Source organism: Anomaloglossus baeobatrachus (assembly GCF_048569485.1).
Source record: "Anomaloglossus baeobatrachus isolate aAnoBae1 chromosome 5 unlocalized genomic scaffold, aAnoBae1.hap1 SUPER_5_unloc_12, whole genome shotgun sequence".
Classification (NCBI taxonomy): domain Eukaryota; kingdom Metazoa; phylum Chordata; class Amphibia; order Anura; family Aromobatidae; genus Anomaloglossus; species Anomaloglossus baeobatrachus.
The window spans coordinates 784,903-812,637 of NW_027441787.1; the positions used below are offsets into that span (position 1 = coordinate 784,903).

At 45.0% G+C, this 27,735-nt stretch overlaps 1 protein-coding gene across 1 annotated transcript; it reads left to right on the forward strand.

The window, feature by feature from the left end:
• Nucleotides 1–659: 659 nt before the first annotated feature.
• LOC142258813 (uncharacterized) lies at nucleotides 660–27,735 on the forward strand. The gene is made up of 9 exons (XM_075331404.1): nucleotides 660–881; nucleotides 958–1,081; nucleotides 1,165–1,262; nucleotides 5,261–5,410; nucleotides 5,540–5,719; nucleotides 5,801–5,924; nucleotides 6,008–6,105; nucleotides 6,303–6,393; nucleotides 25,746–27,735. Exons 1-9 carry the CDS (start codon nucleotides 660–662, stop codon nucleotides 27,161–27,163), a joined length of 2,505 nt encoding a protein of 834 aa, XP_075187519.1. The 3' UTR covers nucleotides 27,164–27,735.

Consider the following 27,735-nt stretch of genomic DNA (forward strand, 5'->3'; position numbering starts at 1 on the left):
GTCATAATTTTTGCAGTTTAGGAGTGAAATATAATGTGGGCACATTTTATAATGGGGTTAATTTTCCCATTTTGCTGCCTTTATACAAGAAATGGGTGGTAAACTGTGCGTCAGCGAGTGCACAGATCCGTACGACATGTGTGCGCCCCTCGTCTTCTGTTAAAAACAAGAATACATCGAATCCTAATTCCATTGCCCTGTTCTTAACCGAAAAACTGGGAAATTATTTGTTTTTGCTCTTTTGTATTTTCCTACTCTTATTCCAGGAGCAATTACTCTTTTATTTTTCCGTTCAGAGAACTTTTACAGTTGTACTGTTTACATAGCACATTTCTTGTTGATTATTTTTTAGTACCCAAATTATATCTCACCTCCCTTATCTCCATTAATTTTACATATTGGCTCATCTCCTTCCCATTCAGGTCCTTATAATATCGGATCCTCTCAGTGGAGATCTTCTATAGAAGAAAATTCTCCTGATTGCCCCGTGAAGGATGGATATGGACAGGGACAAGATGGCGGAGAGGATATTACACCTCACCCTAGAGATCCTCTTCCGGCTTACTGGAGAGGTGAGAGATTCTGGTGACGTCACATTACATCATTCTTATCTATGGGAATAACAGATGGACAGAACTGGAGAGGTGAGGACTCTGGAAATGTCTGGAGTGAGATTTATTACTGTGTCTCTCCATAACCAGGATTACACAGTAGTGAAGAAGACCTCTAGTGAGCGCTGTCAGGCCCCTGTGTCTGAGGGATGGGGAAGACCCCTGAGCCTAATCACGGGGCCTCCACCTCACCCCCCAATACATGAGGACATCAATGACCAGAAGATCCTAGAACTCACCTACAAGATGATTGAGCTGCTGACTGGAGAGGTGACACTGCTGGGAATGCTGGGGTATTATACAGCTATGAAGGGATCGGGGGTGACGTTATCATTGTATGTGTCAGGTTTCTATGAGGTGTCAGGACATCACCGTCTATTTCTCCATGGAGGAGTGGGAGTATTTAGAAGGACACAAAGATCTGTACAAGGACGTCATGATGGAGGTTCCCCAGCCCCTCACATCACCAGGTAATAGACAGGACTAAATACACACGGCCTATAATTATCTGTATGTAAGGAATGTATTCAGTCCCTGTATGTGTCTCCTCCAGTTCTATCCAGTAAGAGGACAACACCAGAGAGATGTCCCCGTCCTCTTCTCCCACAGGACTGTAACCAAGAAGATGCCGATGTTCCTCAGGATCATCAGGTAGATGGAGAGACAGTGCCATGGAATCTCCTATGATGTGTAGACGGCTGTGAAGGTCTTGTGCTCAGTCTTGTTTTATCCTCCAGTATTATATGTGTTATACTTGTGTAATGAGAGTGGTGGAGATGGCAGGATTAGGAGAGATAAGAGCTTTGATGATTCGTTTTAGGCTAAGTTCACACTTCCATTGTTCTGCATCAGTCACATGCGTTGCTTGACGCATGTGACTGATGCGTTGTACAACGGATGACAACGGTGACAAAGAAAAGAATTTCTTTGTCGGACTCCGTTGTGTGCGGGGGTGGAGTTTGGGGGGCGGAGCTGAGGACGTCAGTGCCGCGGTCTGCATGGCTGGGGACAGGTGAGTGAGTGTGTGTGTATGTATGTGTGTGTGTGTCTACATGCGTGTGTACATGCGGAGTGCGGGAGGGGGCGGAGCGCGAGGGGGCGGAGCCGAGCGGGGCCATGGAGCTGAGGACGTCAGTGCCGTGGGGACTGCAGGGCTGGGGACAAGTGAGTGAGTGTGTGTGTGAGTGTGTGTACACATGCGGAGTGCGGGAGGGGGCGGAGCCGAGTGGTGAAGTGTCGGCCTCCTTGCACACTGTATCCAGGGTAAATATCGGGTAACTAAAAGCAAAGAACTTTTTGCTTGGTTACCCAATATTTATCTTGGATACCAGCTTAGCGCTGGCTCCCCGCCCCCGTAATCACTGTAAATATCGGGTAACTAACCAAAGCGCATTGCTTGGTTACCCGATGTTTATCCTGGTTACGGGGGCGGGGAGCCAGAGAGTGCATGCGCAGCGAAATCCTACGGATCGCGCTGCTCAAAAAACGTTGCAGGCTGCGTTGCTCCCGCCCGGCGGTCAGTTAAAAAACGACTGACCGCGATGCAGCATCATCAGTCACAATCCGTCACTAATAGAAGCCTATGGGGAAAAACAGGATTCCTGCAAAATATTTTGCAGGATACCGTAATTCCTCAAGGCTACGGATTGGGACTGATGCAAAACAACGGAAGTGTGAACTTAGCCTTAGTCCTCGTACACACTACTGTATTTTCAGTGCTGTCCATAAAATAACACAACGTCTCGCCCTCAGACCATTGTTATTGGATGTAGCAGTGCAGATGGGGATTCTTCTTTCTCACTGACAGAATCTGCGTGTGAGAATAATCCCAGCATCCTCTAGTGTCTTCTGTAAATCGGAGGAGACTCGTCCATTCAGGTCTGTGTCTGCACAAACCCTCAGATTCCCACCAGCTCCACCATACAGCAGACATTGTGTTACGGGTACATTGCAGTTCTGTAATGGAGGAAGCTGTAAATGGTCTTGTAAATTATTAATAGCGGCTGTAAATACCAGACTGTATATGGATGACAAATAAGAAAAGACTTGTCCTAGTTTTCTGGATGAAGCTGTGATGATTTGTTATCCGGTCGTGTGATCCCGGCATTAGAGGCCGTTACATCCCGAGAAGAGAGGATTTATCTAGAAAGTGTAAAATCTTTCCCTTCTGTGAATATTTCTGCCTCCGGTCACATCCCGTCTGCCGGTATAACGGGCTCCGCCCCACAAAACTCACATCCATCTAATCAATTGTGGTGTTTTCTAAGTCAATTTTTTTTGTCTTCCCTTTATTATTTTTTTGATTCAAATTCTTCAAAATGGTGCAAGAAAAACTATTCATACCCGGTGAACTTTTCCACATTTTTCACATTACAGCCACAAAAAATGGATTTTATTGGGGTTTTATGTGATAACAACACAAAGTAGCAAACATTTGTGAAGTATAAAGAAAATTATACATGAATTTCTAAATATGTTAAGAAATTTAACTCTGAAAATTTTGATGTGCATTAGTATTCAGACCCCTGAGTGAATCCTTTGCAGGACAAACCTTTCACTGCAATTGCTGCTGCCAGTCTCTTGGAGGATGTGTCTACCAGCTGTGCAAATCTAGAAGTGACATTTTTGTCCCTTCTACTTCATAAAACAGCTCTATCTCAGGTAAATTGGATGAAGATGTCTGTGAAGCAATTTTCATTTCTTATTCTTTTGCTTTTAAAAATATCCATTATTCTATAAAGGCCAAATTTGTGGAGTTTATGACTAAAGGCCACTTTACATACAGAGATAAATCTTTGATAGATCTGTGGTTGCAGTGAAATCATGGACATATTGTTCCATTTGTACACAGCCACAAACCTGGCACTGATTGTCCACAATTTGACTGCAACCACAGATCTGCCACATATTTATCTCTGTGTGTAAAGTGGCCTTTATAGTTGTCCTATGGACAGATTTTCCTCCTGAGCTCTGGATCTCTCCTGCCTTTCCACTGACCATAGACCTCTTGGCTGCTTCTCCATAATTAGTGCTCTCCTTGCTTGGGATGTTGGTTTAGGTGGACGGCCATCTCTTTGTCATTTTGCAGTTCGGCTATATGTGACAACTCAGCATCTGGAGATTTGTGTGAGGGGTGAACTGTTCTTAAATAGGCCAGACATATTGTGCCTTTGATTAGCAAAGTAAGAGAAGTTAGCCATTGTTTCATCTCAGAATGACCAGAGCCCTATTGCCTGTGAAATATGGATTGCCTCAGCCTCTTTGACTATGTCAATTAGAGGAATATTATGCAGTCAGATTGAACTGAATCAATGAGAGAACAGCCATCTCCCACCAATCCTGTAGGATACAATACTCTGAAATGAGAATTGAGGGTATAAAAAGGGCTTTTCTCCTGTCACCACATTCATTCTGCAGGACATCAGCCTAGGATCCACATTTTCAGCTGGAGGATCACAGATGTGCTTCACTGCTCATTGGTGAGCCCACAAATTTGCTTGGAAAACCCAGGTTTGGATCATTCAGTTCCATACCGCTCTAGTACAGTTATGTCCCCCTCATTCACTGGAGCCCGAAATTGTGCAGAATATTGTAAGTGTGGCCGCACTAGTGACTTGTATAGAGGCAAAACTGTTCTTTTCTGGATCATCTGTGGCTCGTTCAATGCATCCTATTATTTTATCTGCCTTGGCAGCAGCTTCCTGGCCCTGGTTGATTTTCTTTTCCACCCACACACCCACGTCTTTTTCAGTGTCATTTTTCTACAGTAAAACCCCGCAAACCATGGCAAACATTAAAAAAAAAAAATTCTCCAACAGGCGAATACTTATAAAATGGTCTCGTGCCATATATGTGGAGTAAAAGCCGCCTCTTAATATTATTGGATCAAGAATCTTTATTTCGGTTCCTACAGCCCCAAAACCATGAATTGTCTTCAACATGTTAGCGTTATTTCTGCGGCCAGTGATCGGATATAAAGTCTCCAGTAATTATATTACTGTACAGGATTCTTTATGATGTTACATCTGACCTCCATACTTCCAGTCTTGTCTCCCTAACCCGGTCTCTGCTTTGTTATCCCATCTCCACTCCCTCTATACTTACTTGTCCTCTTGGTTTACGACCCCGGCTTGCTATCTGACTAGGACTCTGCTCCCCTCCGGCTCCTGACGATACCTCCTGGCTTTCCGACCCTCGGCTCTCACTCTCACAAGACAAAACAATCACCTGGGAAGCAATGCACCTAGGATTTCACAGTCTTGAGCGCCCTCGCTGGCTGCCGGCAGTGTTTTCTCTGGCTGGTCTCCCCGAGATCAGTGATTGTTTTGTTTTGTTGGTCTACTAGGCATTGCTCCCACCCAGCCAGAATCCTACTCCACACTGATGAGGGGCAATACCCCGAAACAGCTGTCTGTGGATGGATACCTGGCCTTGGAATCTCCCTTGTCATATCTTTAAACTTGTCAAAAAGTTGGATATTGACTATAAGGGCCACTTAATATGGTGGTTATGGTGGTCTCCTAAAAAGAGTCACCCCTTGGCTGGGCCCTTCCCGGAGGGATATCTGGCTGGTGTTGAGACTCCTAACAGAGGCTCCATGGACCTTTTTGATTTGTATGATGTTACATCATCATCTTCTACCCATTCAGGTCCCTACAATATCGGATCATCTCAGTGGAGATCCTCTATATAAGAGAATTCTCCTGATTGACCCATCAAGGATGGATATGGACATGGACAAGATGGCGGAGAGGATATTACACCTCACCCTAGAGATCCTCTTCCGGCTTACTGGAGAGGTGAGAGATTCTGATGACGTCACATTACATCATTCTTATCTATGGGAATAACAGATGGACAGAACTGGAGAGGTGAGGACTCTGGAAATGTCTGGAGTGAGATTTATTACTGTGTCTCTCCATAACCAGGATTACACAGTAGTGAAGAAGACCTCTAGTGACTGCTGTCAGGCCCCTGTGTATGAGGGATGGGGAAGACCCCTGAGCCCAATCACGGGGCCTCCACCTCACCCCCCGATACATGAGGTCATCAATGACCAGAAGATCCTAGAACTCACCTACAAGATGATTGAGCTGCTGACTGGAGAGGTGACACTGCTGGGAATGCTTGGACATTATACAGTAACGCTATGAAGGGATCGGGGGTGACGGTATCATTGTATGTGTCAGGTTCCTATAAGGTGTCAGGACGTCACCGTCTATTTCTCCATGGAGGAGTGGGAGTATTTAGAAGGACACAAAGATCTGTACAAGGACGTCATGATGGAGGTTCCCCTGCTTCTCACATCAATAGGTAATAGACAGGACTAAATACACACGGCCTATAATTATCTGTATGTAAGGAATGAATTCAGTCCCTGTATGTGTCTCCTCCAGTTCTATCCAGTAAGAGGACAACACCAGAAAGATGTCCCCGTCCTCTTCTCCCACAGGACTGTAAACAAGAAGATCCCGATGTTCCTCAGGATGATCAGGTAGATGGAGAGAAGGTGCCATGAAATCTCCCTATGATGTGTAGACGGCTGTGAAGGTCTTGTGCTCAGTCTTGTTTTATCCTCCAGTATTATATGTGTTATACTTGTGTAATGAGAGCGGTAGAGATGGCAGGATTAGAGCTGATCATAGATGTGACTTCTCCATCTGTCTGTGACTTTTACATTATTTGTTTCAGGGGGAAGATCTGACCCATATTAATACTACAGAGACATATGTGAGGGGTGATGAGCGGAGTAAAGAGGAGATTCCTACAGATAACCGCCCAGGTGAGTAGTGACTACTAAATGCAGAGAAGTCACAGATTCTTCTCAGTCACCGGCTGTGGCTGCTTTATCAGGGTTGTAGTACGGCCCTATCAAATGGTCACCATTCTGCTGCTAGACCACCACATGCTCCCCCACCCAAAACTGTCCTCATTATTTTGGGTATTGGACGCACTTCTGTTGGAGTGAGATCTGTATCAGCCGGATCTTATGCCTGCTTTACACTGGTCGACCGATCGTGCGATTTCACGATCGATCGTACCCGCCCCAGTCATTTGTGCGTCGCGGGCAAATCGTTGCCCGTGGCGCACAAAGTTGGTAACCCCCCGTCACACATACTCACTTCCTGGGCGACGTCGGTGTGGGCGGCGAACATCCTCTTCCTGAAGGGGGAGGGACGTTCGGCGTCACAGCGACGTCACCCAGCCGCCGGCCAATAGAAGTGGAGGGGCAGAAATGAGCGGGACGTTAACATCCTGCCCACCTCCTTCCTTCTGCATTGCCGGTGGGAGCCGCGTGACGCAGGTAAGATGTGTTCATCGTTCCCGGGGTGTCACACACTGCGATGTGTGCTACCTCGGGTACGATGAACAATCAGCGCCATTGAAAATAAACGATATTATGGAACTGAGCGACACGTACACGACTCACGATTTGTGAGCGATACTGTGTCGCTCAGAGGTGTTAAACGAGATGACGTCGTGTACGATTACGGATGTGCATCACGAAATCCGTGACCCAGACGATGCATTGCACGATAGTTCATCTCGTGTAAAGCACCCTTAACAGGTAGGATCCACCCTATCCCCTGAAATTAGAAGAAGTTAACCTTGAGCTGCCCAGATCTCTAATCTGTAAAGCCAAATGACCGCGTACGTAGAATGTGCAGACAACTTAGAAAATCATGGGAAGAAGAATCTAATCTGTATGGTGGACCCCTAAGAGAAAGCGGAGGGTAATGATGCTGGTGACCTCCTAGATTCTTAGTTTGGTGCCGTGTTCACCAAGTGAATAAAGATTGATTGCTCTCAGTGGGAGAAACAAAATAATAATCTTGTAGTTGATGAAGAGACCTAAATAGTCTGGAAAGCTTGCTCTGTAACATCATTTATTTTATATTTGTTCGCCATTAATAAGTTTTGATATTTTTATCTTCAAGAGCCTGAAAGATATTTTCTTTGAATTCTACAAATGTCCATTATATAAGAACTTGTACTAGAGCCGTCTATTGTTAAGTCCGAGAAGCAGAAAATAAATGTCTGATATTTGTTGAACAAACTCCTCTGACAGATATTGGCCCCTACAATAGTTTGGATTGCCGAGAGCCCCCGAGCCACATACTGTAATTACTCCAGATGTGTCACCTCTAGTTACTAAATCACTGACGGTGAAGGCTGTCGGGGTGGAGGGCGGTCATTTTAGTAGCGGTGTTATTGTCTATAGTCATAGTTTTCTCTATAGTAGTTAGTACCAAAGCCGCTCTTATTTCATGGCTTTCCACTGCAGCCAGTTTTCTGCTCCTATCCAAACCCCATTTCTCCAATCTGACATCTGTCACTTTACATGGTAACACCTTTTGTAATGCTTAATCTGATCCCAGTGTTTTTCAAGCACCCATGACAGCACAATGAGACAGGGGACCTGCCCTTCAAGGACAGGAAACCTACAGGATAAAAGGGAAACCTCTCCCCGCATCAGTTGGTTTCCTGTACTTGAACATGGAACCGCCAGGATAGGGGGTTCCAGATATTCCTTAGGGGCCGAAGCCTTCAAAGTAACCCAGCCCTGGCCGATCGGTTCTAGCAGCGACACGGGTCCTGTTGCAGCCGGCAGAGGTGCTGATGGATCGCCACAGCAGGCCCATGGCGGCTGTATCTGTATGCAACAGCGTCACCCTGCAGCCGGTCGGAGGGCAGCATCATGGGTCCTGCCGCAGCTTGCAGGGAGGCTGAGGGTGCAGTCCGTGGATAGCAGCACCATCCTACTCACCCCTAGTCACACGCCACAGCAGCCCCCTGCGGCTATATCTGTGCAGCGACTCTGTCCTATGGCCTGCTGACAGGAGTCATGCTGTGGCCATTGAGAGGGCTTGCAGGATGGAGCAGTGTAGCAAGGACATATTGCGAATCACAGCCACCGCATGCAGTCAGAACCAGGTGAGTTCTAGACAGCTTTGAACCTTGAGCGTCCCCGGCGGGAGATTTATCTGGCCCTGGTCGGTCGAGTCAGGTACGGCATGGACCCTGCTGCAGCCGGCGCAGGTGTCCTGGAAGTGCCACAGTAAGTCCCCGGGGACTGCTGTTGTGCGCGAGCATGTGCAGCAGCACCATCACGGGTAGCGTCCTGAATGGCGTGCCCTGATGATGCTGCATGCTGGTGACGTTTCAACCCGGAAGTCAGGGGAGGCATACTGGAGCGGACTGTTGAGCACTCCCAGGATGGCAGTTAGATAGTAAGAGTAGCGGTAAGCTCCAGTCTGACCCCTCCAGCAGGATGGATGACAGCAGCAGCTTTTGCCTGTACTACAGGCCATCCCTAAATATCAGAAGTGGCAGCAGGGGAAGATCCACCAGCCACCACAGAATTGTTGGGCAACAGAGCCGCAGCTTCAGCAGACCTGGCGAATGAGAAGCCTCCAGAGGACATCTTCTCAGGTGACATGATTCTTCTTCTTGATCCGGTGCCATCTCTTTACATCAGAGTGGTAAATGACCTTCGTGCAAGCTCACTTTGCAAAGAGAGATTATTTTGTTTTTTTTCTTGTCTTTTCTAAGAATCAGGAAAAACCTTGAAAATGACCTATCCGAAAAAGGGTGTACTTTGTGTAGACAGGAGGTACCTGATAGCTGGTTAGAAGACTTAGCCAAGGATGTATAAAACAGTCAGCATACGAGAGGACCCCCTGGTTTGCCTCAAGACTTAAGAGTAATAATTAGGGCAGAGATCCAAAGTTCCCTGAAGTCCCTGACGGATGGAGGAGAGGATGGACTTAAAGGTCCAAGCAGTCTGCCCCTGTCTCGGAGGAGTCAGACAAATCCAAGGAGGAGTGTACATCCTCGGATTTTTCTTTTCCACAACTTGTGATGGTGTCGCAGGTAACAGTATTTCCCTATAGAGGATACGGGCAAGATAAGGTCGGGTCCACGATGGTCATTTCTGAAGGAAAGCCCACCAGGATGTTTTATTTGGGGCCCTAGAACAAAAATAAGCAACTGTGCTTTCCAATTAAAGTACAGGTTTTCTGTCCTTTTTGAGGATATGGAGACTTTTGAAGGACCCTCTAGACGTTGAAGCTCTCCACTTCCTCAAGAGTGCCTGGGAGTCCTCAGCTGGGGTTTTGAGACTAGCCATTACAACTACCTGCACGGCAAAGTGTCTGTCAGTGCGGATTAAACAACTCGACGATCAGCTAAGGGATAAAGCTCCAAAAGAGAGTATCTTCTCATCTCTCCCCTTATTACGTGGAGCAGCATGCTTCATTGCGGATGCATCTATGGACTCAACCAAGCTAATGGTTAAATCAGCAGCCCTATCAAATGCAGCCAGAAGTTTGGCTGAAGTGTTGGCCAGGGGAAACACTTATTTAGCCCAGCTTTGGTTGATATATTAGAGAAAGTGGGCGAAAACAAAAAGGGATTTCCAAACCCATCCTTTCCTACCTTCAGAAAGTCCTTTTTGAAAAGATTTGGTCGACGGGCCCCAACCAGGTATCAAAGTAGTTGGTCGGACCGGAAAAAGGCATGGGAAGGGTTTCATGTTTCAGGGACCCTCTAAAGATAGTAAAAGATCCTACCTATGACTTGTTCCCCCAAGTCGGGGGGGAGACTGTCTCATTTCCTTCCATCCTGGGAGAGGACATTCTCAAGCAGTGAATTCTAGGCCTTTTGAGATCTGGTGTCAAACTACTGTTCCAAAGGTTCCCTCCTCAGAATTTTGTAGTCACACCTCCAAGAGCTTCACTAAAGGTACCGTCACACTAAGCAACTTACCAGCGATCCCAACAACGATAGGGATCGCTGGTAAGTTGCTAGGAGGTTGCTGGTGAGCTGTCACACTGCGACGCTCCAGCGATCCCACCAGCAACCTGACCTGGCAGGGATCGCTGGAGCGTGGCTACACGAGTTGCTGGTGAGCTCACCAGCAACCAGTGTCCAGCCACACGTGCAGAGAGCAGGGAGCAGCGCACACTGAGCGCTGGCTCCTTGCTCTCCTAGCTACAGCACACATGGGGTTAATTACCTGATGTGTGCTGCAGCTAAATGTGCACAGAGCAGGGAGCAGTGCACAATGCTTAGCGCTGGCTCCCTGCTCTCCTACTTACAGCACACATCAGGTTAATTAACCCGATGTGTCCTGCAGCTAGCTACATGTGCACAGAGCAGGAGCCGGCAGCACAGGCAGTGAGAGCGGGGGAGGCTGGTATCAAAGGTAAATATCGGGTAACCAAGGACAGGGCTTCTTGGTTACCCGATGTTTACATTGGTTACCAGCCTCTGCAGAAGCCGGCTCCTGCTGCCTGCACATTTAGTTGTTGCTGTCTCGCTGTCACACACAGCGATCTGTGCTTCACAGCAGGACAGCAACAACTAAAAAATGGCCCAGGACATTCAGCAACAACCAACGACCTCACAGCAGGGGCCAGGTTGTTGCTGGATGTCACACACAGCAACATCGCTAGCAACGTCACAAAAGTTGTTCGTTAGCAGCGATGTTGCTAGCGATGTTGCTTAGTGTGACGGGGCCTTAAGGAAACAGCTTGCCTTAGAAATATGAAACCTGTGGCAAAAGGCGGTTCTATTGGATGTTCCCCGACAAGAGGAAGGGGTGTTCTATTCCACCCCTTTTGTTGGTGAAAAATTTTGACGACTCATGTATGACAATAATAAACCTGAAAGCCCTCAACAGTCATCTGCACATAGAGAGCTTCAAGATGAAGTCAATTGGATCCACAGTGAAATATCTATTTCCATATTGTCACATGACAGTAGTAGATCTGAGGGACGCGTATTACCATGTCCCTATAGGCATCCAGTGTCAAAAGTTCCTCAGAGTAGCTCTGTACATGGAAGGGAAGATCAGGCATTTCTAATACAGGCCCCTCCCGGTTGGCTGGCAGTAGCGCCCAGTCTTACGAAAATACTATCGGAGGTAACAGCTCATCTAAAATAAAAGGAAGTCCTCTTCAATCATTATCTGGATGACTTCCTGGTCATCAACAGGTCTGCCCAACATTGTGCCAGCCCTTTACAACAGGTGTACTCTTTCCTGATGGGATTGGGATGGCTTATAAACCTTGAAAAATCGAGGTTATCTCCAAGTACGTTCAGATTTTTCTGGGGTTCACTTTGGATTTAGATACTCAAGTGTGTCGCCTTCCAGAATCCAAACTGGAGAATCTCCTGGTCTAAGTGGAATGAGCGACAAAACCCCCAGGATTGTCTCTCAGAGGAGCCATGTCCCGGCTTGGCTCTCTTACGTTCACCATCCTGGCAGTTCTTTGGACTCAGGCACATACCAGAGTCCTTCAGTGGGACAGCCTGGGAAATCAGACTATTCTCGAATGTCAGCTGGATGAGAACATTATACTCCAGCCCATCAGTCACATCCCTGCATTGGTGGAGGATTCTGGAGTACTTAAGTAACGGCATGCCTTGGATGAACCAGTTGTCCAAGGTACTTACCACTGACGCAGGTCTACAGGGTTGTGGGGCTCACCTGCAGGGTCGTCTGCTCCAGGGAGTGTGTTCTGGAAGAGAAGCTTGTGTTTCCTCAAATACTAGGGAATTGCTCACAGTAGAAAAAGCAGTAGGTCTGTTCCTACCCTCTCGGACTAGTCATCATGTGAAAGCCCTCTCAAGCAATCAGTCAGCAGGAGCATACCTGGTTCAGCAAAGGGGTACTTTTTCCAGATCACTACTGGAGATAGCAATCATGACTTTACATCTAGCAGAGGGTAATCTGAAGTCCCTGTACAGCAGACTTCCCAGTCACAGCAGGATGAGGGTACGTGAATGGATGTTGAAACAGTCCATTTTTGATCATATAGGAGAAATACGGGGTGTCCCGTAGAAAGTTCTCTTCATGAGCATAACAAACAGGAGGGTCCACCGGTTCTGTTCTCTAAATCCTAGGAGTCAACCTCACGCGGTGGATGCTCTATTTATCAAATGGAACTTCGGCCTCGCTCACGCCTTCCCTCTTAATGCACTGATTCCAGCAGTTCTAAGGAAAGTCCGGGGGGAAGGGCAACATTAATCTTGATAGCCCCTTTTTGGCCAAAGAGACCGTGGTTTTATTGGCTAAATCAAATGTCAATAATCAGGCCATGGTTTCTGCCTGAACTGCCAGACCTTCTCTCCCAAAGCCCAGCTCTCCACCCTCTGACAAGCAGGTTAAAATCTGACGGCGTGGAAACTGGAAGGTCGTTTTTAAAAAGCTAGGAATTCTCTCCTGGTCTACTAACTAGCCTTATGCAGTGCAGAAAAGCAGTTATGACAGAGATCTACGACAGAACCTTGATGGAATCTTTATCGTCCACAGGGGCAAGTCCAGATGGCCCAGTGCCAGTTGCGGTCATCCTAGAGTTCCATCAAGAAAGGTTTAGGGCACGGTGTGTGCGTTTTTTTGACGCTGCATTTTTGTGCGTTTTTGGCCGCTAAAAACGCACAAAAACGCACCTGCGTCGAAAAAACGCATCAAAAACGCATGCGTTTTTACCGCGATTTGGTGCGTTTTTGGCTGCGTTTTGCTGCGATTTTGATCTCTGCGTTTTGCTGCGTTTTTCCAATGCATGGGTGGAAAACGCAGAAAAACGCAGGAAAGAATTGACATGTCCATTTTTTTTTCAAGCTCAAAAACGCAGCTTAAGAAAACAGTTGTGTGCGGACAGCAAAAATGAAAACTCATAGACTTTGCTGGGGAAGCAAAGTCATGCAGTTTTAAGGCCAAAAACGCACCCGAAAAATGCGCAAAAACGCCGCGAAAAACGCACTGTGCGCACATAGCCTAAATGTTCAGGTGTTTTCCTTGACTGCCTGCTACATCTATGACCTAGCAGGAGATCGCTGGTTTTCCCGGTTTTCTGGGGCATGTTCTAGAGCCACAACCCAGCACAGTATAGCTTTACCCCCATGGGACCTTGAGTTCGTGCAGTCAGCCATGGACAAAGCCCCCATTTGAGCCTTTAAAATCCATATCACTTAAAAATCTATCCCTGAGAGACTATCATCCTGACAGCCTTAACCTCTTCACGACACATGACGTACTGGGTATTTCATGGATCGTGTGAGGTTAATCCCCGTAGGCGATCCGTGCACATATCAGCTGACTTCAACAGCCGACATGTGCGACTGCCAGGCGCGAGTGGAATTGCGTTCCACCTGTGCCTATTAACCCCTTACATCTCGCTGCCAAAATCTGACAGCGAGATGTAACAGCGCGATGACATTAGCATAACTTACCCAGCTCCATCCGACGTTACGTGACGTGATCATGTGACTTCCGGTGGTTGCCATGGTAGCACAGGGTCATGTGATGACTCCTGTAGCTATCATGAGTCACTTTCTCTCACTGCCGGCAGACTGTCGTGTATGAGAGTAAAGCAGCTTTTCTCAAGATCTCAGCTGTGTAGCTGTGATCTGGAGAAATGGAAGAGCGATTAGACTGCTGATCATTATAGTCCACTAAGGGACCTGGTAAAATTTTAAAAAAAAGTTAATTTTTTAAAAAAAAAAAAATAAAAAAAACAAAATATAAGTTCAAATCATCCACCATTCGGCCCATTGAAAATTAAAGGGTTAAAAAAAACCCATATACACATATCGCTGCATTCAGAAACGCCCGATCTATCAAAATATAAAATCAATTAATCTGATTGGTAAACGGCGTAGCGTCAAAAGATTCCAAACGCCAAAATTAAGTTTTTTGGTTGCCGCAAATTTTGCACAAAATGCAATAACAGGCGATCAAAATGTGGCATCTGCGCAAAAATGGTACTGTTAAAAAAATGTCAGCCTGAAACGCAAGAAATAAGCCATCACTGAGCCATAGATCCCGAAAAATGAGAACGCTATGGGTTTGGTAAAATAGAGCAAAACATGCACCACTTTTTCTGGACAAACTTGGGAATTTTGTTTAACCCTTTAGATAAAAGTAAACCTATACATGTTTGGTGTCTACAAACTCATACTGACATGAGTCATCACACCAACACATCAGTTTTATCATATAGTGAACATGGTGAATAAATATCCCCAAAACTATTGTGCGATTGCACTTTTTAATTTACAAGTACAGCTCATTCCGCAAAAAAGCAAGCCTTTTTATGGCAAGATTGACAGAAAAGTACAAAAGTTACGACTCTCGGAAGAAGGAAAGGAAAAAAACCCCGGAAAAATGGAAAACGACCGAGGGTGAAGGGGTTAACATCACCACGCAGGGTTAGTCACATCCAAGCCCTATCCATAGAGGATAGAGTGATCCTGAAACCTGACCCTGCTTATCTCTCAAAAGTAGTTTCTAGGTTGCATAAGTCTCAAGATATTGTTCTTCCATCCTTTTTATGATAGTCAGGAGGAGGAAGGGTGGCATTGCTTGGATGTTAGACATTGCCTTAAAGTATACCTGTCAGACTCCAGTGTTTGGAGGAAAGACAAGTCCTTGTTTGTACTGTGTTAAAGTAATAGGAAAGGCTCAAAGCTTCTTCATCCACTTTAATAATAATAATAATACAATAATAATAATCTTTATTTCTATAGCGCCAACATATTCCGCAGCGCTGTACAATTCAGGAGGATCATATACAAACAAGTAACAGTTATAGAAAATACAATATTTAGAGGAAAAAAAAGACAACCCTGCTCGTGAAAGCTTACAATCTACAATGAGATTGTGGAGGGGGGGGGTACAAGTGTTTATTTACAATGACAATCCAACCATCTCAAGGAAATGGTGGATAGATAATGGCTTCCTGGACCAGTTGGCCACAACCTTGAGATTCATTTTTTGGGCCATGGAATTTGACGTGGGGTTATGTTCTGAGAAGTTGTGGAAGGACTATGTGAATTTAGTTCGGCCTGGGAGTGTGAATAGGATGCCCTAAAAAGATGTGTTTTTAGGGTGCGTCTGAAGCTGAGTAAGTTATGATTCGTCCTAACTTCTTGGGGTAGAGGGTTCCAGAGGATTGGTGCAGCTCAGAAGAAGTCTTGGATCCGGGAGTGGGAGGTTCGAATTAGTGTGGATGTTAGTCGAAAGTTATTTGCAGAGTGTAGAGAACGTGTGGTGTGATAGACCGAGACGAGGGTGGAGATGTAGGGGGGTGCTGCACTGTGGAGAGCTTTGCGGGTGAGAACAAGCAGTTTGTATTAGATCCTGTGATATATGGGCAGCCAGTGCAATGACTGGCACAGAGCAGAGGCATCTGAGTAGCGGTTAGCCAGATAGGTGACTCTGGCTGCTGCATTAAGGATGGACTGTAGAGGAGAGAGTCTAGTTAGGGGGAGAGCAATTAATAGAGATTTAGCTAGGTGGATTAGAGAAGCTATTTCTGTCGCTTACTCAGCTAGTCATAGGCAGGTGCCTGCAGGGCTGAAAACGCACTACACGATGGCGATGACATCTTCCTAGGCTGGAAGATTGGAGGTCACCATCTAGCAGATCTGTAAGGCGGCCACATGGCCTTCACCTTCCACTTTGAGCAAGCACTATAGGTTGGACTTCTCCTTCACTGACCTCACCTTGGGAGGAGGGTTCTACTGGCTGTAGTCCCCCCCTAAGGTTTTTCTCCTATCTGTAATTCTCTCGTGGTGCTGTCATGGGTGCTGGAAAAATACAAATTTACTTACCGGTAATCCGTTTTTTCTGAACTCATGACAGCACCCTTACATTCCCTCTCTGCACCTGGTGTATACCAGTACTTTGTTTTTCACTCCTCTTCACATAAATGTATGATGGTTGCGGTTTTATGTCATAACAATGTTCCTTTTACCGGATGGCCTTTCATTCTCTGTAATCAACTGATGCTGGGAGAGGTACCGCCCTTTTTATCCTGTAGGTTTCCTGTCCTTCAAGGGCGGATCCCCTCTCTCGTGTTGCTGTCATGGGTTCAGAAAAAAACGCATTACTGGTAAGCAATTTTGTATTTCTGAGATTTTTTTTCTCTGGCATATTCTACTTTATCTTAGTTGTAATGTTAGGTTGATTTGTTTTGTATTTATTAAAAAAAAGCAACCCTGAAATTTGCCAAAAATGTTAGCGAATTAGAAATGTTCAAACATTGCATTTGGACGCTCTTAAAACAAATAGTGATACCAACACATATAGTCAATAAATAACATTTACCATATTCTGCTTTAGTCTAAATGACTATTTTGACCCCCACAGGCAGTCTCAGGAAATTAGCAAGAAGTGGATATTTTAGAGCAGGGGTCTCAAATATGCCATGTGGTCCCTCAGGCCGTTTCTTGCGGCCCACAGGCCGGTGCCCTCCTTGAAGATTACGGCAGGGGCTGCAGCCATCAGCGCTTTATTTCAGATGAACATTTTGCCGACACTGCAGAGATTTCTCTGCACAACTATTCCATTGGCAGCCACCAGCCAATTAGAGGCAAGCAGCTGACGTGTATGACCTCAGTTACTTGCCTCTGATTGACCAGCAGCTGTCAATTAAATAATTGTGCAGAGAGAGCTTGACTTCCCAGAGCTGGCAAAATGTTTATTTGAATTTCAGATGAAGCGCTCACAGCGACCGTGATTGTTACCTGGTCCACATGCATGCAGGCCGCAAGAAGCAGGGAAGAGGACGCCGAGGGAACAGAGGACAGGTGAGAAGATTGTTGTTTTTGTGTGTATGTGAAGAATGCCACAATAGGAGGCTAGGACATTACTATAAGAAAAGCACAAGCATGGGCACATTAGTAAAAAAGGACAAGGATGAGGCACATTACTACAGCATGGGCATAAGGATGGGGATTTTACTACAGGATGGGGACAAGGATGGGCACATTACTACAAGATGGGGACAAGGATGAGCACAATACTACAGGATGGGCACATTATTACTGGATGGGCACAAGGATGGGGACATTATCACAGGATGGGAACAAGTATGGGCACATTACTACAGGATAGGCACAATACTACAGGATGAGCACATTATACAGGTTGGGAACAAGGATTTGCACATTACTTCAGAATGGGACAAGGATGGTCACATTACTACAGTTTGGGCACATTACTACAGGATGGGGACAAGGATGGGCACATACAGGATAGGCACATTACTAAAGGATGGAAACAAGGATGGGCAGATTACTACAGGATGGGCATATTACTTCAGGATGGAGAGAAGGATGGGCACTGTTCTGCCTTCTTTCACATAACGCTGTTAATCTCCGGCATACAGTTAAACCCTCGTTCACATTTCAAATAAACAGACTGTGCAGTTCAATAGCCTTGATTTATTAGCTGGTAACGTGAACTTGATTGCAGTATCCGTGGAATATACAGTGAATATAGGAATATTCAAGATGCAGTTGAATACGGAATACGGTATATCCAAGATACTGTTTTATACGGGTAAAAACTATAACAAGAAAATGATTACAGTCAGTACAGTGTTAATACAGAGTTAACATAGCATAACAGTATATGAGATGCAGTTATAATGAGAATCTAGGTGAAAGGTCACTGCAGCTACAACACAGAAAATCTTATCTATACAAACAAGACAGGGATGACACTAAAGGTGTAGAATTACAATGTACAATGCATTTACTACACTCTTCCATCTAAGATTCTATCACTAACACATGTAATTTGATTTGCTCACCCGATTACACTAGGCAGGGGTAAATGTACAGAGAGGTAAGTCGGCATGTCCTTTCCTGACAAATCCAAAGAGAAAATGGCTGCAGGCTTCTTCTCAGCTCAGGGGATAGTGTTTGTTACACAGAATACATTTTGCTTAAAGGAAAACTCAGCAATTCAAAAGAATAACAACGACCTCTAGGGGTTGTAACAGAAATTGCAATGAATGACTATTAGCAGGCTGCCATAAGGCAGAACACTCCCTGCTTGTCGTCAACGGATGCCACTATTTGGTTCTTTTGGGGAAATCAGTAACGCAAGTTCGGTTACAGGCCTGAGGAACAGTTTGCTCTCCCCAAGCTTGCACACTCTGACTTCTACCTTACGTACTTTCCCATCCTTGCTGGGAAAAGGTTTGGTGACTAGGCTTAGTGGCCACTCATTCCGATGTGCTTGACTGTCTTTCACAAGTACAACATCGCCAGTTTTGAGGTTTGGGTGGTCTTTCTGACACTTCGTCCTGGTTTGCAGAGTGGAGAGGTACTGCCTTTTCCATCTGTCCCAAAAGACATTGGCTACATTTTGTATAATGCGGAGTATTATGATCTTAGCTCTTTCCAGATTAGAAGCGGTGAATGCATGCTTGCAGTGATGCCATCCTCTACAAGGTCTCTGACTTGTAGGTAGTGTTATCTTGTAGGAAAGAACTACATGAAGTAGAAAAGCGATGGCTCGAACGAGTGACTTCCAAGTCGAGAACCTGCTGAATCGATGAGATTTGAGGTGATTACTTGATGTCACTGTATGTAGAACAGACACTTGAGGACGAAGCTCTTCATCGTCATCTGGGTCCACTAGCTCAAATGTATGAGACTCTCTGATGTTAGGCATCGAACGGTGCAAGAAGGCAGGACCTGTGAACCATGTAGTGTCTCTCAGATGACTTGGTGCAACGGATCTAGTCGCGTGGTCTGCCCAAGTACCACTTTGCTGTCTGTGTAAAATTCGACGTCTTTGATCTCCAGACTCATCCCATCTGAGATAAGTTCGGCCAATTCAACCGCGAGGACGGCAGCGCAGAACTCAAGTCTGGGTATTGTGTGTTCACGGAGTGGCGCCAGTTTTACCTGGCTTATAGCGAAACCGATGTGGCTCTGTTCATTCGCATCTGTGGTTTTGAGGTACGCTACTACTGCAATCGCTTTGACTGATGCGTTACAGAAGACACAAAGTTTTTGTGTTTTGACTTCCGTGGATGGCACAGGAGCATACGATCGTTTTACACGTAGGTCGGTCAAGGCTTTGAGAGACTTCCTCCACTCAGGCCACAGATCTGCTTTTTCTGCTGTAAGTGGGTCATCCCAATCAGATGTCTCTTGGGTGAAGTCCCTTAGCATCATCTTGCCTTGGATAGTTACTGGAGCCACGAATCCCAATTGTTCGTACAAGCTATTCACAAAAGAAAGAACTCCTCTGCGCGTGAAGGGTTTCTCGTCTTTGTTGATCTGAAAGGTGAAGGCATCCTTCTTCAAATCCCAAAGCAATCCTAGGCTCCGCTGCATAGGAAGGGAGTGAATGCTTAGGTCTAAGTCCTTTAGATCGTTGGAATAGTCTTGAGAGGGAAAGGCTTCCATCAATTCTCGGCTGTTGGAGGCAATTTTTTGCAACCTCAGGTTAGACAGAGCAAGCATTTCTTGAGCCCTTTTTAGCAGACTGATTGCAGCCTCAGTTGTTGGTGTGGACTTCAGGCAGTCGTCTACATGGAAGTCTTTTTCTACGAAGGATCTGACATCTGACACATACTTTTCTTCACCCTCTTTGGCGGAATTTCTGAGTCCGTAGATAACGACTGCTGGGGAAGGATTGTTCCCGAAGATGTGTACCCTCATCCGGTATTCTGCAATGCCTTTATCGGGGTCGTTGTCGCAATACCAGAAGAACCTCAAATAGTTTCTGTGTTCCTCTTTGACGAGAAAACAGTGGAACATGTGTTGTATGTCAGCCATTAATGCCACTGAATCCTTGCGGAAACAGAGTAGTACTTCTAGGAGTCTGTTGTTGAGGTCTGGGCCCGACAATAGGACATCATTCAACGAGACGTCTTCACATTTGGCGCTCGAGTCGAATACCACTCTTATCTGGCCTGGCTTTTTGGGATGGTACACACCGAAGATAGGTAAGTACCAACACTCCTTGGAGTCTTGAAGTGCGGGTGCGAACTCCGCGTAGTTGTTCTGTAAGATCTTCTCCATGAAGGTAAAGAAGTGTTCTTTTGTCTCAGGTGACCTCTGAAGTTTGTGCTTGAGAGAGATGAAGCGATTGTAGACCATTTCCCTGTTGTTTGGTAGGCGTCGTCTCCGAGGTCGAAGTGGTAGTGGTGTGACCCAACTGTTTGATTTGTCTTTGACTATTTCCCGATCCATGGTGTCCAAGAACATCCTATCTTCTATGGACATCGCTGTCTTGTTGTCTTCCTTTGTCCTGTGGAAGACTGCACACCCTATGTTGTTTTGTTCACCTTCACAAGCGTGGTCTTCGTTGGAAGGAACTGAGAAAGGGCAAGGCAGAGGTTTGCTGCACGGTAACTCCTTTACCAGCAGACTATTCTGACATGGCTGGAAGAGAGATGGGCGTCCATTTTCTAATGTATTGGTGAGCATACTGTTGACTGAGGTCGGCTTGTGTGCTCCTCCTAGAAAGACGTCTCCTATAATGACCCATCCAAGATCAAGCTTCTGTGCGTATGGAGAGTTTTGGAAGCCGTTGATGTATTCTCTAGTCTTGTGAACTCGTAGTATATCTCTTCCCAAGAGTAAAGCTATTGGGGCTACTGGGTCCAACTCAGGTATCAGGTGAGCTATACGCTTCAGATGGGGGTGATGAGCAGTTACCTCCAGTGAAGGTATCTCAGACCTGTTGTCGGGAATCTGATTGCACTCCAGTATGGTCGGCAATGATAGACAGATCTGGCCATCTACAGACTCCACTTTGTATCCGGTTGCTTTCCTCCCCGCCGTCTCGACAGTACCTGCGCATATCTTCAAGGAATAGGGAGAACCGGGGCCTACAATGCTGAAGTTGTTGAAGAAGATGGACGTGCCTAGCGATCTGTTGCTCTGGTCATCCAGGATTGCATATATCTTGATCGCTTTGTCCCTATGGCCTGTTGGGTAGGCTCGGACAAGGCAGATTTTTGAACAGGATCTTCCTCCTATGGGTCCTCCGCAGATCTCGGTACATTGAGAGGTGACCTCAGGGGAGTCCACGTCAGTATCCTTCTGCTTGGCATTGTGCTCCTCTGCTTGTGACAACACTCGTGGGGGTGCTCCAGGGTGTAAGGCTGTATTGTGATCCGTGCTGCTGCATTCTGCACATTTCACGCTAGCTTCACAATTCCTGGCGAGGTGTGATGTTGTAGCACAGCATTTGAAGCAGATGTTGTTTTCCTTGAGGAAACCTTTGCTATCCTCTAAAGACGTCTCCCTGAAGGCTCTGCATTTTAGTAGCAGATGCGGTTTCTTGTGTAGCGGACACTGCTTACTGACATCTTGAGGTCTGTTCTCTTCTGGAGGTGGCTGACTAGCATGTTGAGAGGGTCCTGTGGAAACAATGTTAGTTTTATGGACTGCCACGGGTGTCCTACTGAGTTTGACACCGGGGGTAGTGGGACACGACAGGGTGAAGTCAAAACTGGGGTCATTTCTGACTTTAGCTTGTTGAACAACAAAATTTACAAATGCAGTGAAAGGAGGAAAAGGCACATTATGAATTTGTTTGTACCGTGAACCACATGTGACCCACTTTTCTTGTAGGTTGTAAGGAAGTTTCTGCACTATCGGATTAACTCCCCTGGCAGTGTCCAGGAAAGCCAATCCGGGCAAATTTCCTTCCTCCTGGGCAACCTGTAACTCTATCAACAAATCACTCAGTTCTCTAAGTTTTTGATAACCTTTAGGCCCTATCTTAGGAAAACCATCAATTCTTTGGTATAAAGCATTTTCAATGGCTTCTATGGACCAATAGCATTCATCAAGTCTTTCCCACACCTTATGTAGGCCTGTGGCTGGATGCTTTATATTAATGTCTCTTAGTCGTTTGGCATTCCCAAGCCACTTTACTAGGAGATCTAACTCCTAGCTACAAGAAAGGTCCAGACCCTGAATGGTGTTCTGGAACGAGGCTCGGCATGACCTATAGTTCTCAGCTTTGTCAGTGAACTTTACAAGTCCCTTGGTAACCAGTTCTCGGCGAGCAAAGAACTTTGCAAAGTCCATGGTAGCTTGGTTGGTGCTGGTGCGAGCTGGTGTGTTATAGTCATGTCTAATGTGTGGTGTATCACCATACCTTTTAGGGGCTTCAGTCTCAGGGTAGTCTGTATAATACCGTTCTGAAGCAAAGGGTGTCCCTCTAATTCGGGATAGAGGTGATACCTTCTGTTCTGTAGAACTGTAGTTGTAGTCGACGTCGAACTGCTGCATACTTTCTTGCTTACAGTACTGCAGTTCGGGATGAAGTCTCTGGTAGTCAATATAGGCTGTTCGATGTCGTGGATCAGGGTTGTCATCCGTTCCGGGATGCTGGTGGACATACTCTGAGACGCGTTGGGTTGGATCTTGTTACGCTACATCTGGTCCAAGTACGTTGCTGCGTTCCTCGGATTCAGAATACTCCACGGCCTCCAGGAACTCTGCTTTGGCTATTACCGCTGCTGCCTCCTTTTCTGCAATAAGTTTGTCCAGAAAGGCCTGCAGGCGTGCTTTTTCAGCTTCTTGTTCAGCTACCAAGAGTGTTCTGTCTGCTTGCAGGCGCGCACTTTCTGCTTCTCGATCTGCTTGCAGACGTGCACTTTCTGCTTCTCGATCTGCTTGCAGGCGTGCACTTTCTGCGTCTCGATCTCCTTGCAGGGGTGCACTTTCTGCATCTCGTTCTGCTTGTCTTAGCTTTAGTTGCATCTCTTGTGCAGCAAAGGTGGATTTTACTTTTGCAGTTTCAGCTTCTGCACGAGCGAGAGCAGCGAACTCTTTCACTGAAGACTTGTTAGAGCAGCTTGCTCGGGACCTTCTCCTGACTGAGGGTGCTCGGGATGCAGACATTGTGCACTCAGCTGTGGATTGATGATAACTTGGGTGGAAAAGCTGGGTCTATACGTGAACGGGTTCCGCGTGGCGGGAAAGGTGTCGTGCTTGCTGGGGAGGACTGCGGTCTTGATCCCTGCGGCTGTATGGCGTCTGCTGTAGTACCCGTATGCGGTGCAGTGTGGGTGATAGCGGTCCCATGCAGTCTATTCAACTACCGCCTGCGGTCAGTGTCCGTTTTTACTGTTCTGCCTTCTTTCATGTAATGCTGTCCGTGTATGCTCCGGCATACAGCTAAACCCTCGTTCATATTTCAAATAAACAGACTGTGGAGTTCAATAGCCTTGATTTATTAGCTGGTAACGTGAACTTGATTGCAGTATCCGTGGAATATACAGTGAATATTGGAATATCCAAGATGCAGTTGAATACGGTATATCCAAGATGCAGTTGAATACGGTATACGGCATATCCAAGATAGTTTTATACGGGTAAAAATTATAACAAGAAAATGATTACAGTCAGTACAGTGTTAATACAGTGTTAAAATAGCATAACAGTATATGAGATGCAGTTATAATGAGAATCTAGGTGAAAGGTCACTGCAGCTACAACACAGAAAATCTTATCTATACAAACAAGACAGGGATGACACTAAAGGTGTAGAATTACAATGTACAATGCATTTACTACACTTTTCCATCTAAGATTCTATCACTAACACATGTAATTTGATTTGCTCACCGGATTACACTAGGCAGGGGTAAATGTACAGAGAGGTAAGTCGGCATGTCCTTTCCTGACAAATCCAAAGAGAAAATGGCTGCAGGCTTCTTCTCAGCTCAGGGGATAGTGTTTGTTACACAGAATACATTTTGCTTAAAGGAAAACTCAGCAATTCAAAAGAATAACAACGACCTCTAGGGGTTGTAACAGAAATTGCAATGAATGACTATTAGCAGGCTGCCATAAGGCAGAACAGGCACATTACTACAAAAAGGGGACAAGGATAGGCACATTACTACAAAGGGACAAGGATGGGACACATTACTACAAGATGGCCACAAGGATGGGCACATTACTACTGGATGGGCACAAGGATGGGTACATTACTATAAGATGGGCACAAGGATACGCATATTACTTCAGGATGGGCATATTACTACAAGAAGGGGACAAGGATAGGCACATTACTATAAGAAGGGGAATAGGATGGGCAGATTACTATAAGAAGGGGAACAGGATGGGCACATAACTAAAATATGAGGACCAGGATGGCAACATTACTACAAGATGTTGACCACAATTACTATATGGTGCTAATTGTAAAACTGTACTACTTTAAAAAAAAAGGCGGATAAATTGTAAAAAAAAAAATCAAATAAAAGCATGAAAAATGTTTTTACCATCAAAAGTTTTTTTTATAGTTAAACAAAAAAATGCACATTTGTTATAATAAAAATGTTCAAAAACAGTGATCCAAATATGTATAGAAAAAAAAATATGGTACTAATAAAAATGTCACTTTCTCCTGAAAAGAATGCGGTCCTCCAAATTATTATTTTTTTTCTATGCGCAGTCCATATACCCAGCCGAGTTTCAGACTCCTGTTGTAGAGTGACAATTGACGATGTGTCATTTTACTGTCCAACACATGGTGTCCAGCTTGTGCTCTGAAAGACACACAGACTGTAAAATTTTATGTGTGTTCTTCCCTGTGGCAATGCCAAACATGTGACTAGTAACTGTGATTGGGCCACTACAAGGCTGAAAAGCATTGAGGTCATTTGGCTTTGGGATTTTGCTGGATTGGATGATGAAGTCATATCTCTTTTATAATCAAGAGTCTTTCAGCTACAACCATTGTGGAAACCCTTCATTTCTCTATTGACAAAGTAGCAGTTTGGTATAATTTTGCCCTACAAAACACTATTTGATGGTTTATTATTCCAATACACGGGAGGCAAAATTAACAAAGAAGGTTGAACATCATGGTCTACTGGTAGATGCAGCAGGTACAGCTGGCACAGAGCATACTAGGATACAGAAATGTGTTAGCACACACAGCATAAGGCTCAGCAAACGGAATGAGATCTGACAACTAGCCACGTGTCTCAAAGGATAGACCACATTGCCAAGGCACCTCCCATAGGGGGAATATGCCTTAAATATCTAGTGCTTTTCAGCCATAGGCTGAGATGCTCTTCCAGTTTATGGCATGCTGGCCCTAAAAGAATACATGCTTGCGCACTCCCAGGAGACCTGCATGGTGTTTTCAGGCCCTAGGAGATGGCGACAGGGACCCGGGACATAGAAGCCACTGATGGGCGGCCAGGATGGTAAGTTTGCCAGCGTCACTACTTGGGAAAAGGGACAGGACATTAAGGGGATGCTCATGATGGCATTACAAGCTATTTTATAAATTATGTATTTAAATTTGTATATATTATTAAAAATATTTTTTATTCTTGGCAGATGGCTGTACCAGGAGATTAGAGGCACAACTGACATCTTCAGTTTTTAAATCAGATGACCTTGATATCACACAAGATATAACTGAAGTCAATGTCATTACGCCAGATATACCATCATCCCTTCACAGCAAAGATCTATCATCTGATTCTTTTAAACAAGTCTTACATTCTGATTCATCACAGACTCTTACAAAAAATATATATCACAAAAAAGGCATTAAAAATCGAAGTGCTCATACAGCAAAGAAGGCAGTTTCAACTTCAGAATATCGAAGAATCCATAAAAAAGTTTGGACAGAGGAGGAAAGATTTTCTTCAGAATCTGTTAGTTGCCAGAGAACTCACACAGTGGAGAAGCCATATTCATTTTCAAAATGTGGGAAATATTTTAACCAAAAATCAGAAGTTGTTAGACACCAGAGAACTCACACAGGGGAGAAGCCTTTTTCATGTACAGAATGTGGGAAATGTTTTAGCAAAAAATCAGGTCTTGTTAGACACCAGAGAACTCACACAGGGGAGAAACCTTTTTTATGTACAGAATGTGGGAAATGTTTTAACCAAAACTCACAAGTTGTTAGACACCAGAGAACTCACACAGGGGAGAAGCCTTTTTCATGTGCAGAATGTGGGAAATGTTTTAACCAAAAATCACAAGCTGTTAGACACCAGAGAACTCACACAGGGGAGAAGCCTTTTTCATGTACAGAATGTGGGAAATGTTTTAACCAAAAATCACAAGTTGTTAGACACCAGAGAACTCACACAGGGGAGAAGCCTTTTTCATGTACAGAATGTGGGAAATGTTTTATTGAAAAATCAGATCTTGTTAAACATCAGAGAACTCACACAGGGGAGAAGCCTTTTTTATGTTCACAATGTGGGGTATGTTTTGCACATCAATCCCATTTTGTTACACATCAGAGAATTCACACAGGGGAGAAGCCATATTCATGTCCAGAATGTAGGAAATGTTTTAACAACAAATCTCATCTTGTTACACACCAGAGAACTCACACAGGGGAGAAGCCTTTTTCATGTTCAGAATGTGGGATATGTGTTAACAAAAAATCGTATCTTGTTACACACCAGAGGATTCACACAGGTAAGAAGCCATATTCATGTTCAGAATGTGAGAAATGTTTTAACGAAAAATCAAATCTTGTTAAACATCAGAGAACTCACACAGGGGAGAAGCCATATTCATGTTCAGAATGTGGGAAGTGTTTTAACATAAAATCAAATCTTGTCACACATCAGAGAACTCACACAGGGGAGAAGCCTTTTTCATGTTCAGAATGTGGGAAATGTTTTGGACATAAATCAAATCTTTCTAAACACCAAAGATTTCACAAGGGAGAAACCATTGACAAATTCAGAAAGAAGGAAATATTTTATACACAAATGGCTTCTTTTTAAATATCACACAACTCACAAGGGTATAAGCCATCATATGGACAAGGTGAGAAATGTTTTACTTGAAAATTATAATCTGTTGACCACTAAGAAAAATTCACATGGGGAACCCCCCCCACCCTCACACACCTTTTCTTAATCCAGAATGCTGGGGTAACATTATCTATACAGAAACGTCATGTACAGAAATATTAAGGCCACAGCATCATCACACTATATACAGAAGAATAGCGCTGTCTCCATAGATCTTTATACAATGACTTATAAATCAGACAAGCTCCTCATATTTAGACCGTTTCTATTTTACTCAGATGCTTTTTATATGAATAAGATCAGTGAGTCTCATTATACCGAGAAGAGAAGATCCAGGACAAAGACCCAGTCTCATACTGACACGCTGGAAGCCCGAAGTCTCCAGCCCCGGGGCCCAGATTCTCTCATTTTTGGCTCCTGCATTTCTTTTAGAATAAATCCCCTTCTCATATACTGTTCTGTAGTAATAACTTTGTTAATCACGTTTTGTTGGAGGGTCATCTCGGATCCATCTAATTATTATCAATTTATGTGCAAGAAAC

What these genes read in the sequence shown, in the direction of transcription:
- LOC142258813 (XM_075331404.1), top strand. Translation starts at nt 660, where the DNA reads ATGTCTGGAGTGAGATTTATTACTGTGTCTCTCCATAACCAGGATTAC. An exon ending in CCAGCCCCTCACATCACCAG is followed by an intron (nt 1,082 to 1,164) that starts GTAATAGACAGG and finishes TGTCTCCTCCAG; the next exon opens with TTCTATCCAGTAAGAGGACA. An exon ending in CCTGCTTCTCACATCAATAG is followed by an intron (nt 5,925 to 6,007) that starts GTAATAGACAGG and finishes TGTCTCCTCCAG; the next exon opens with TTCTATCCAGTAAGAGGACA.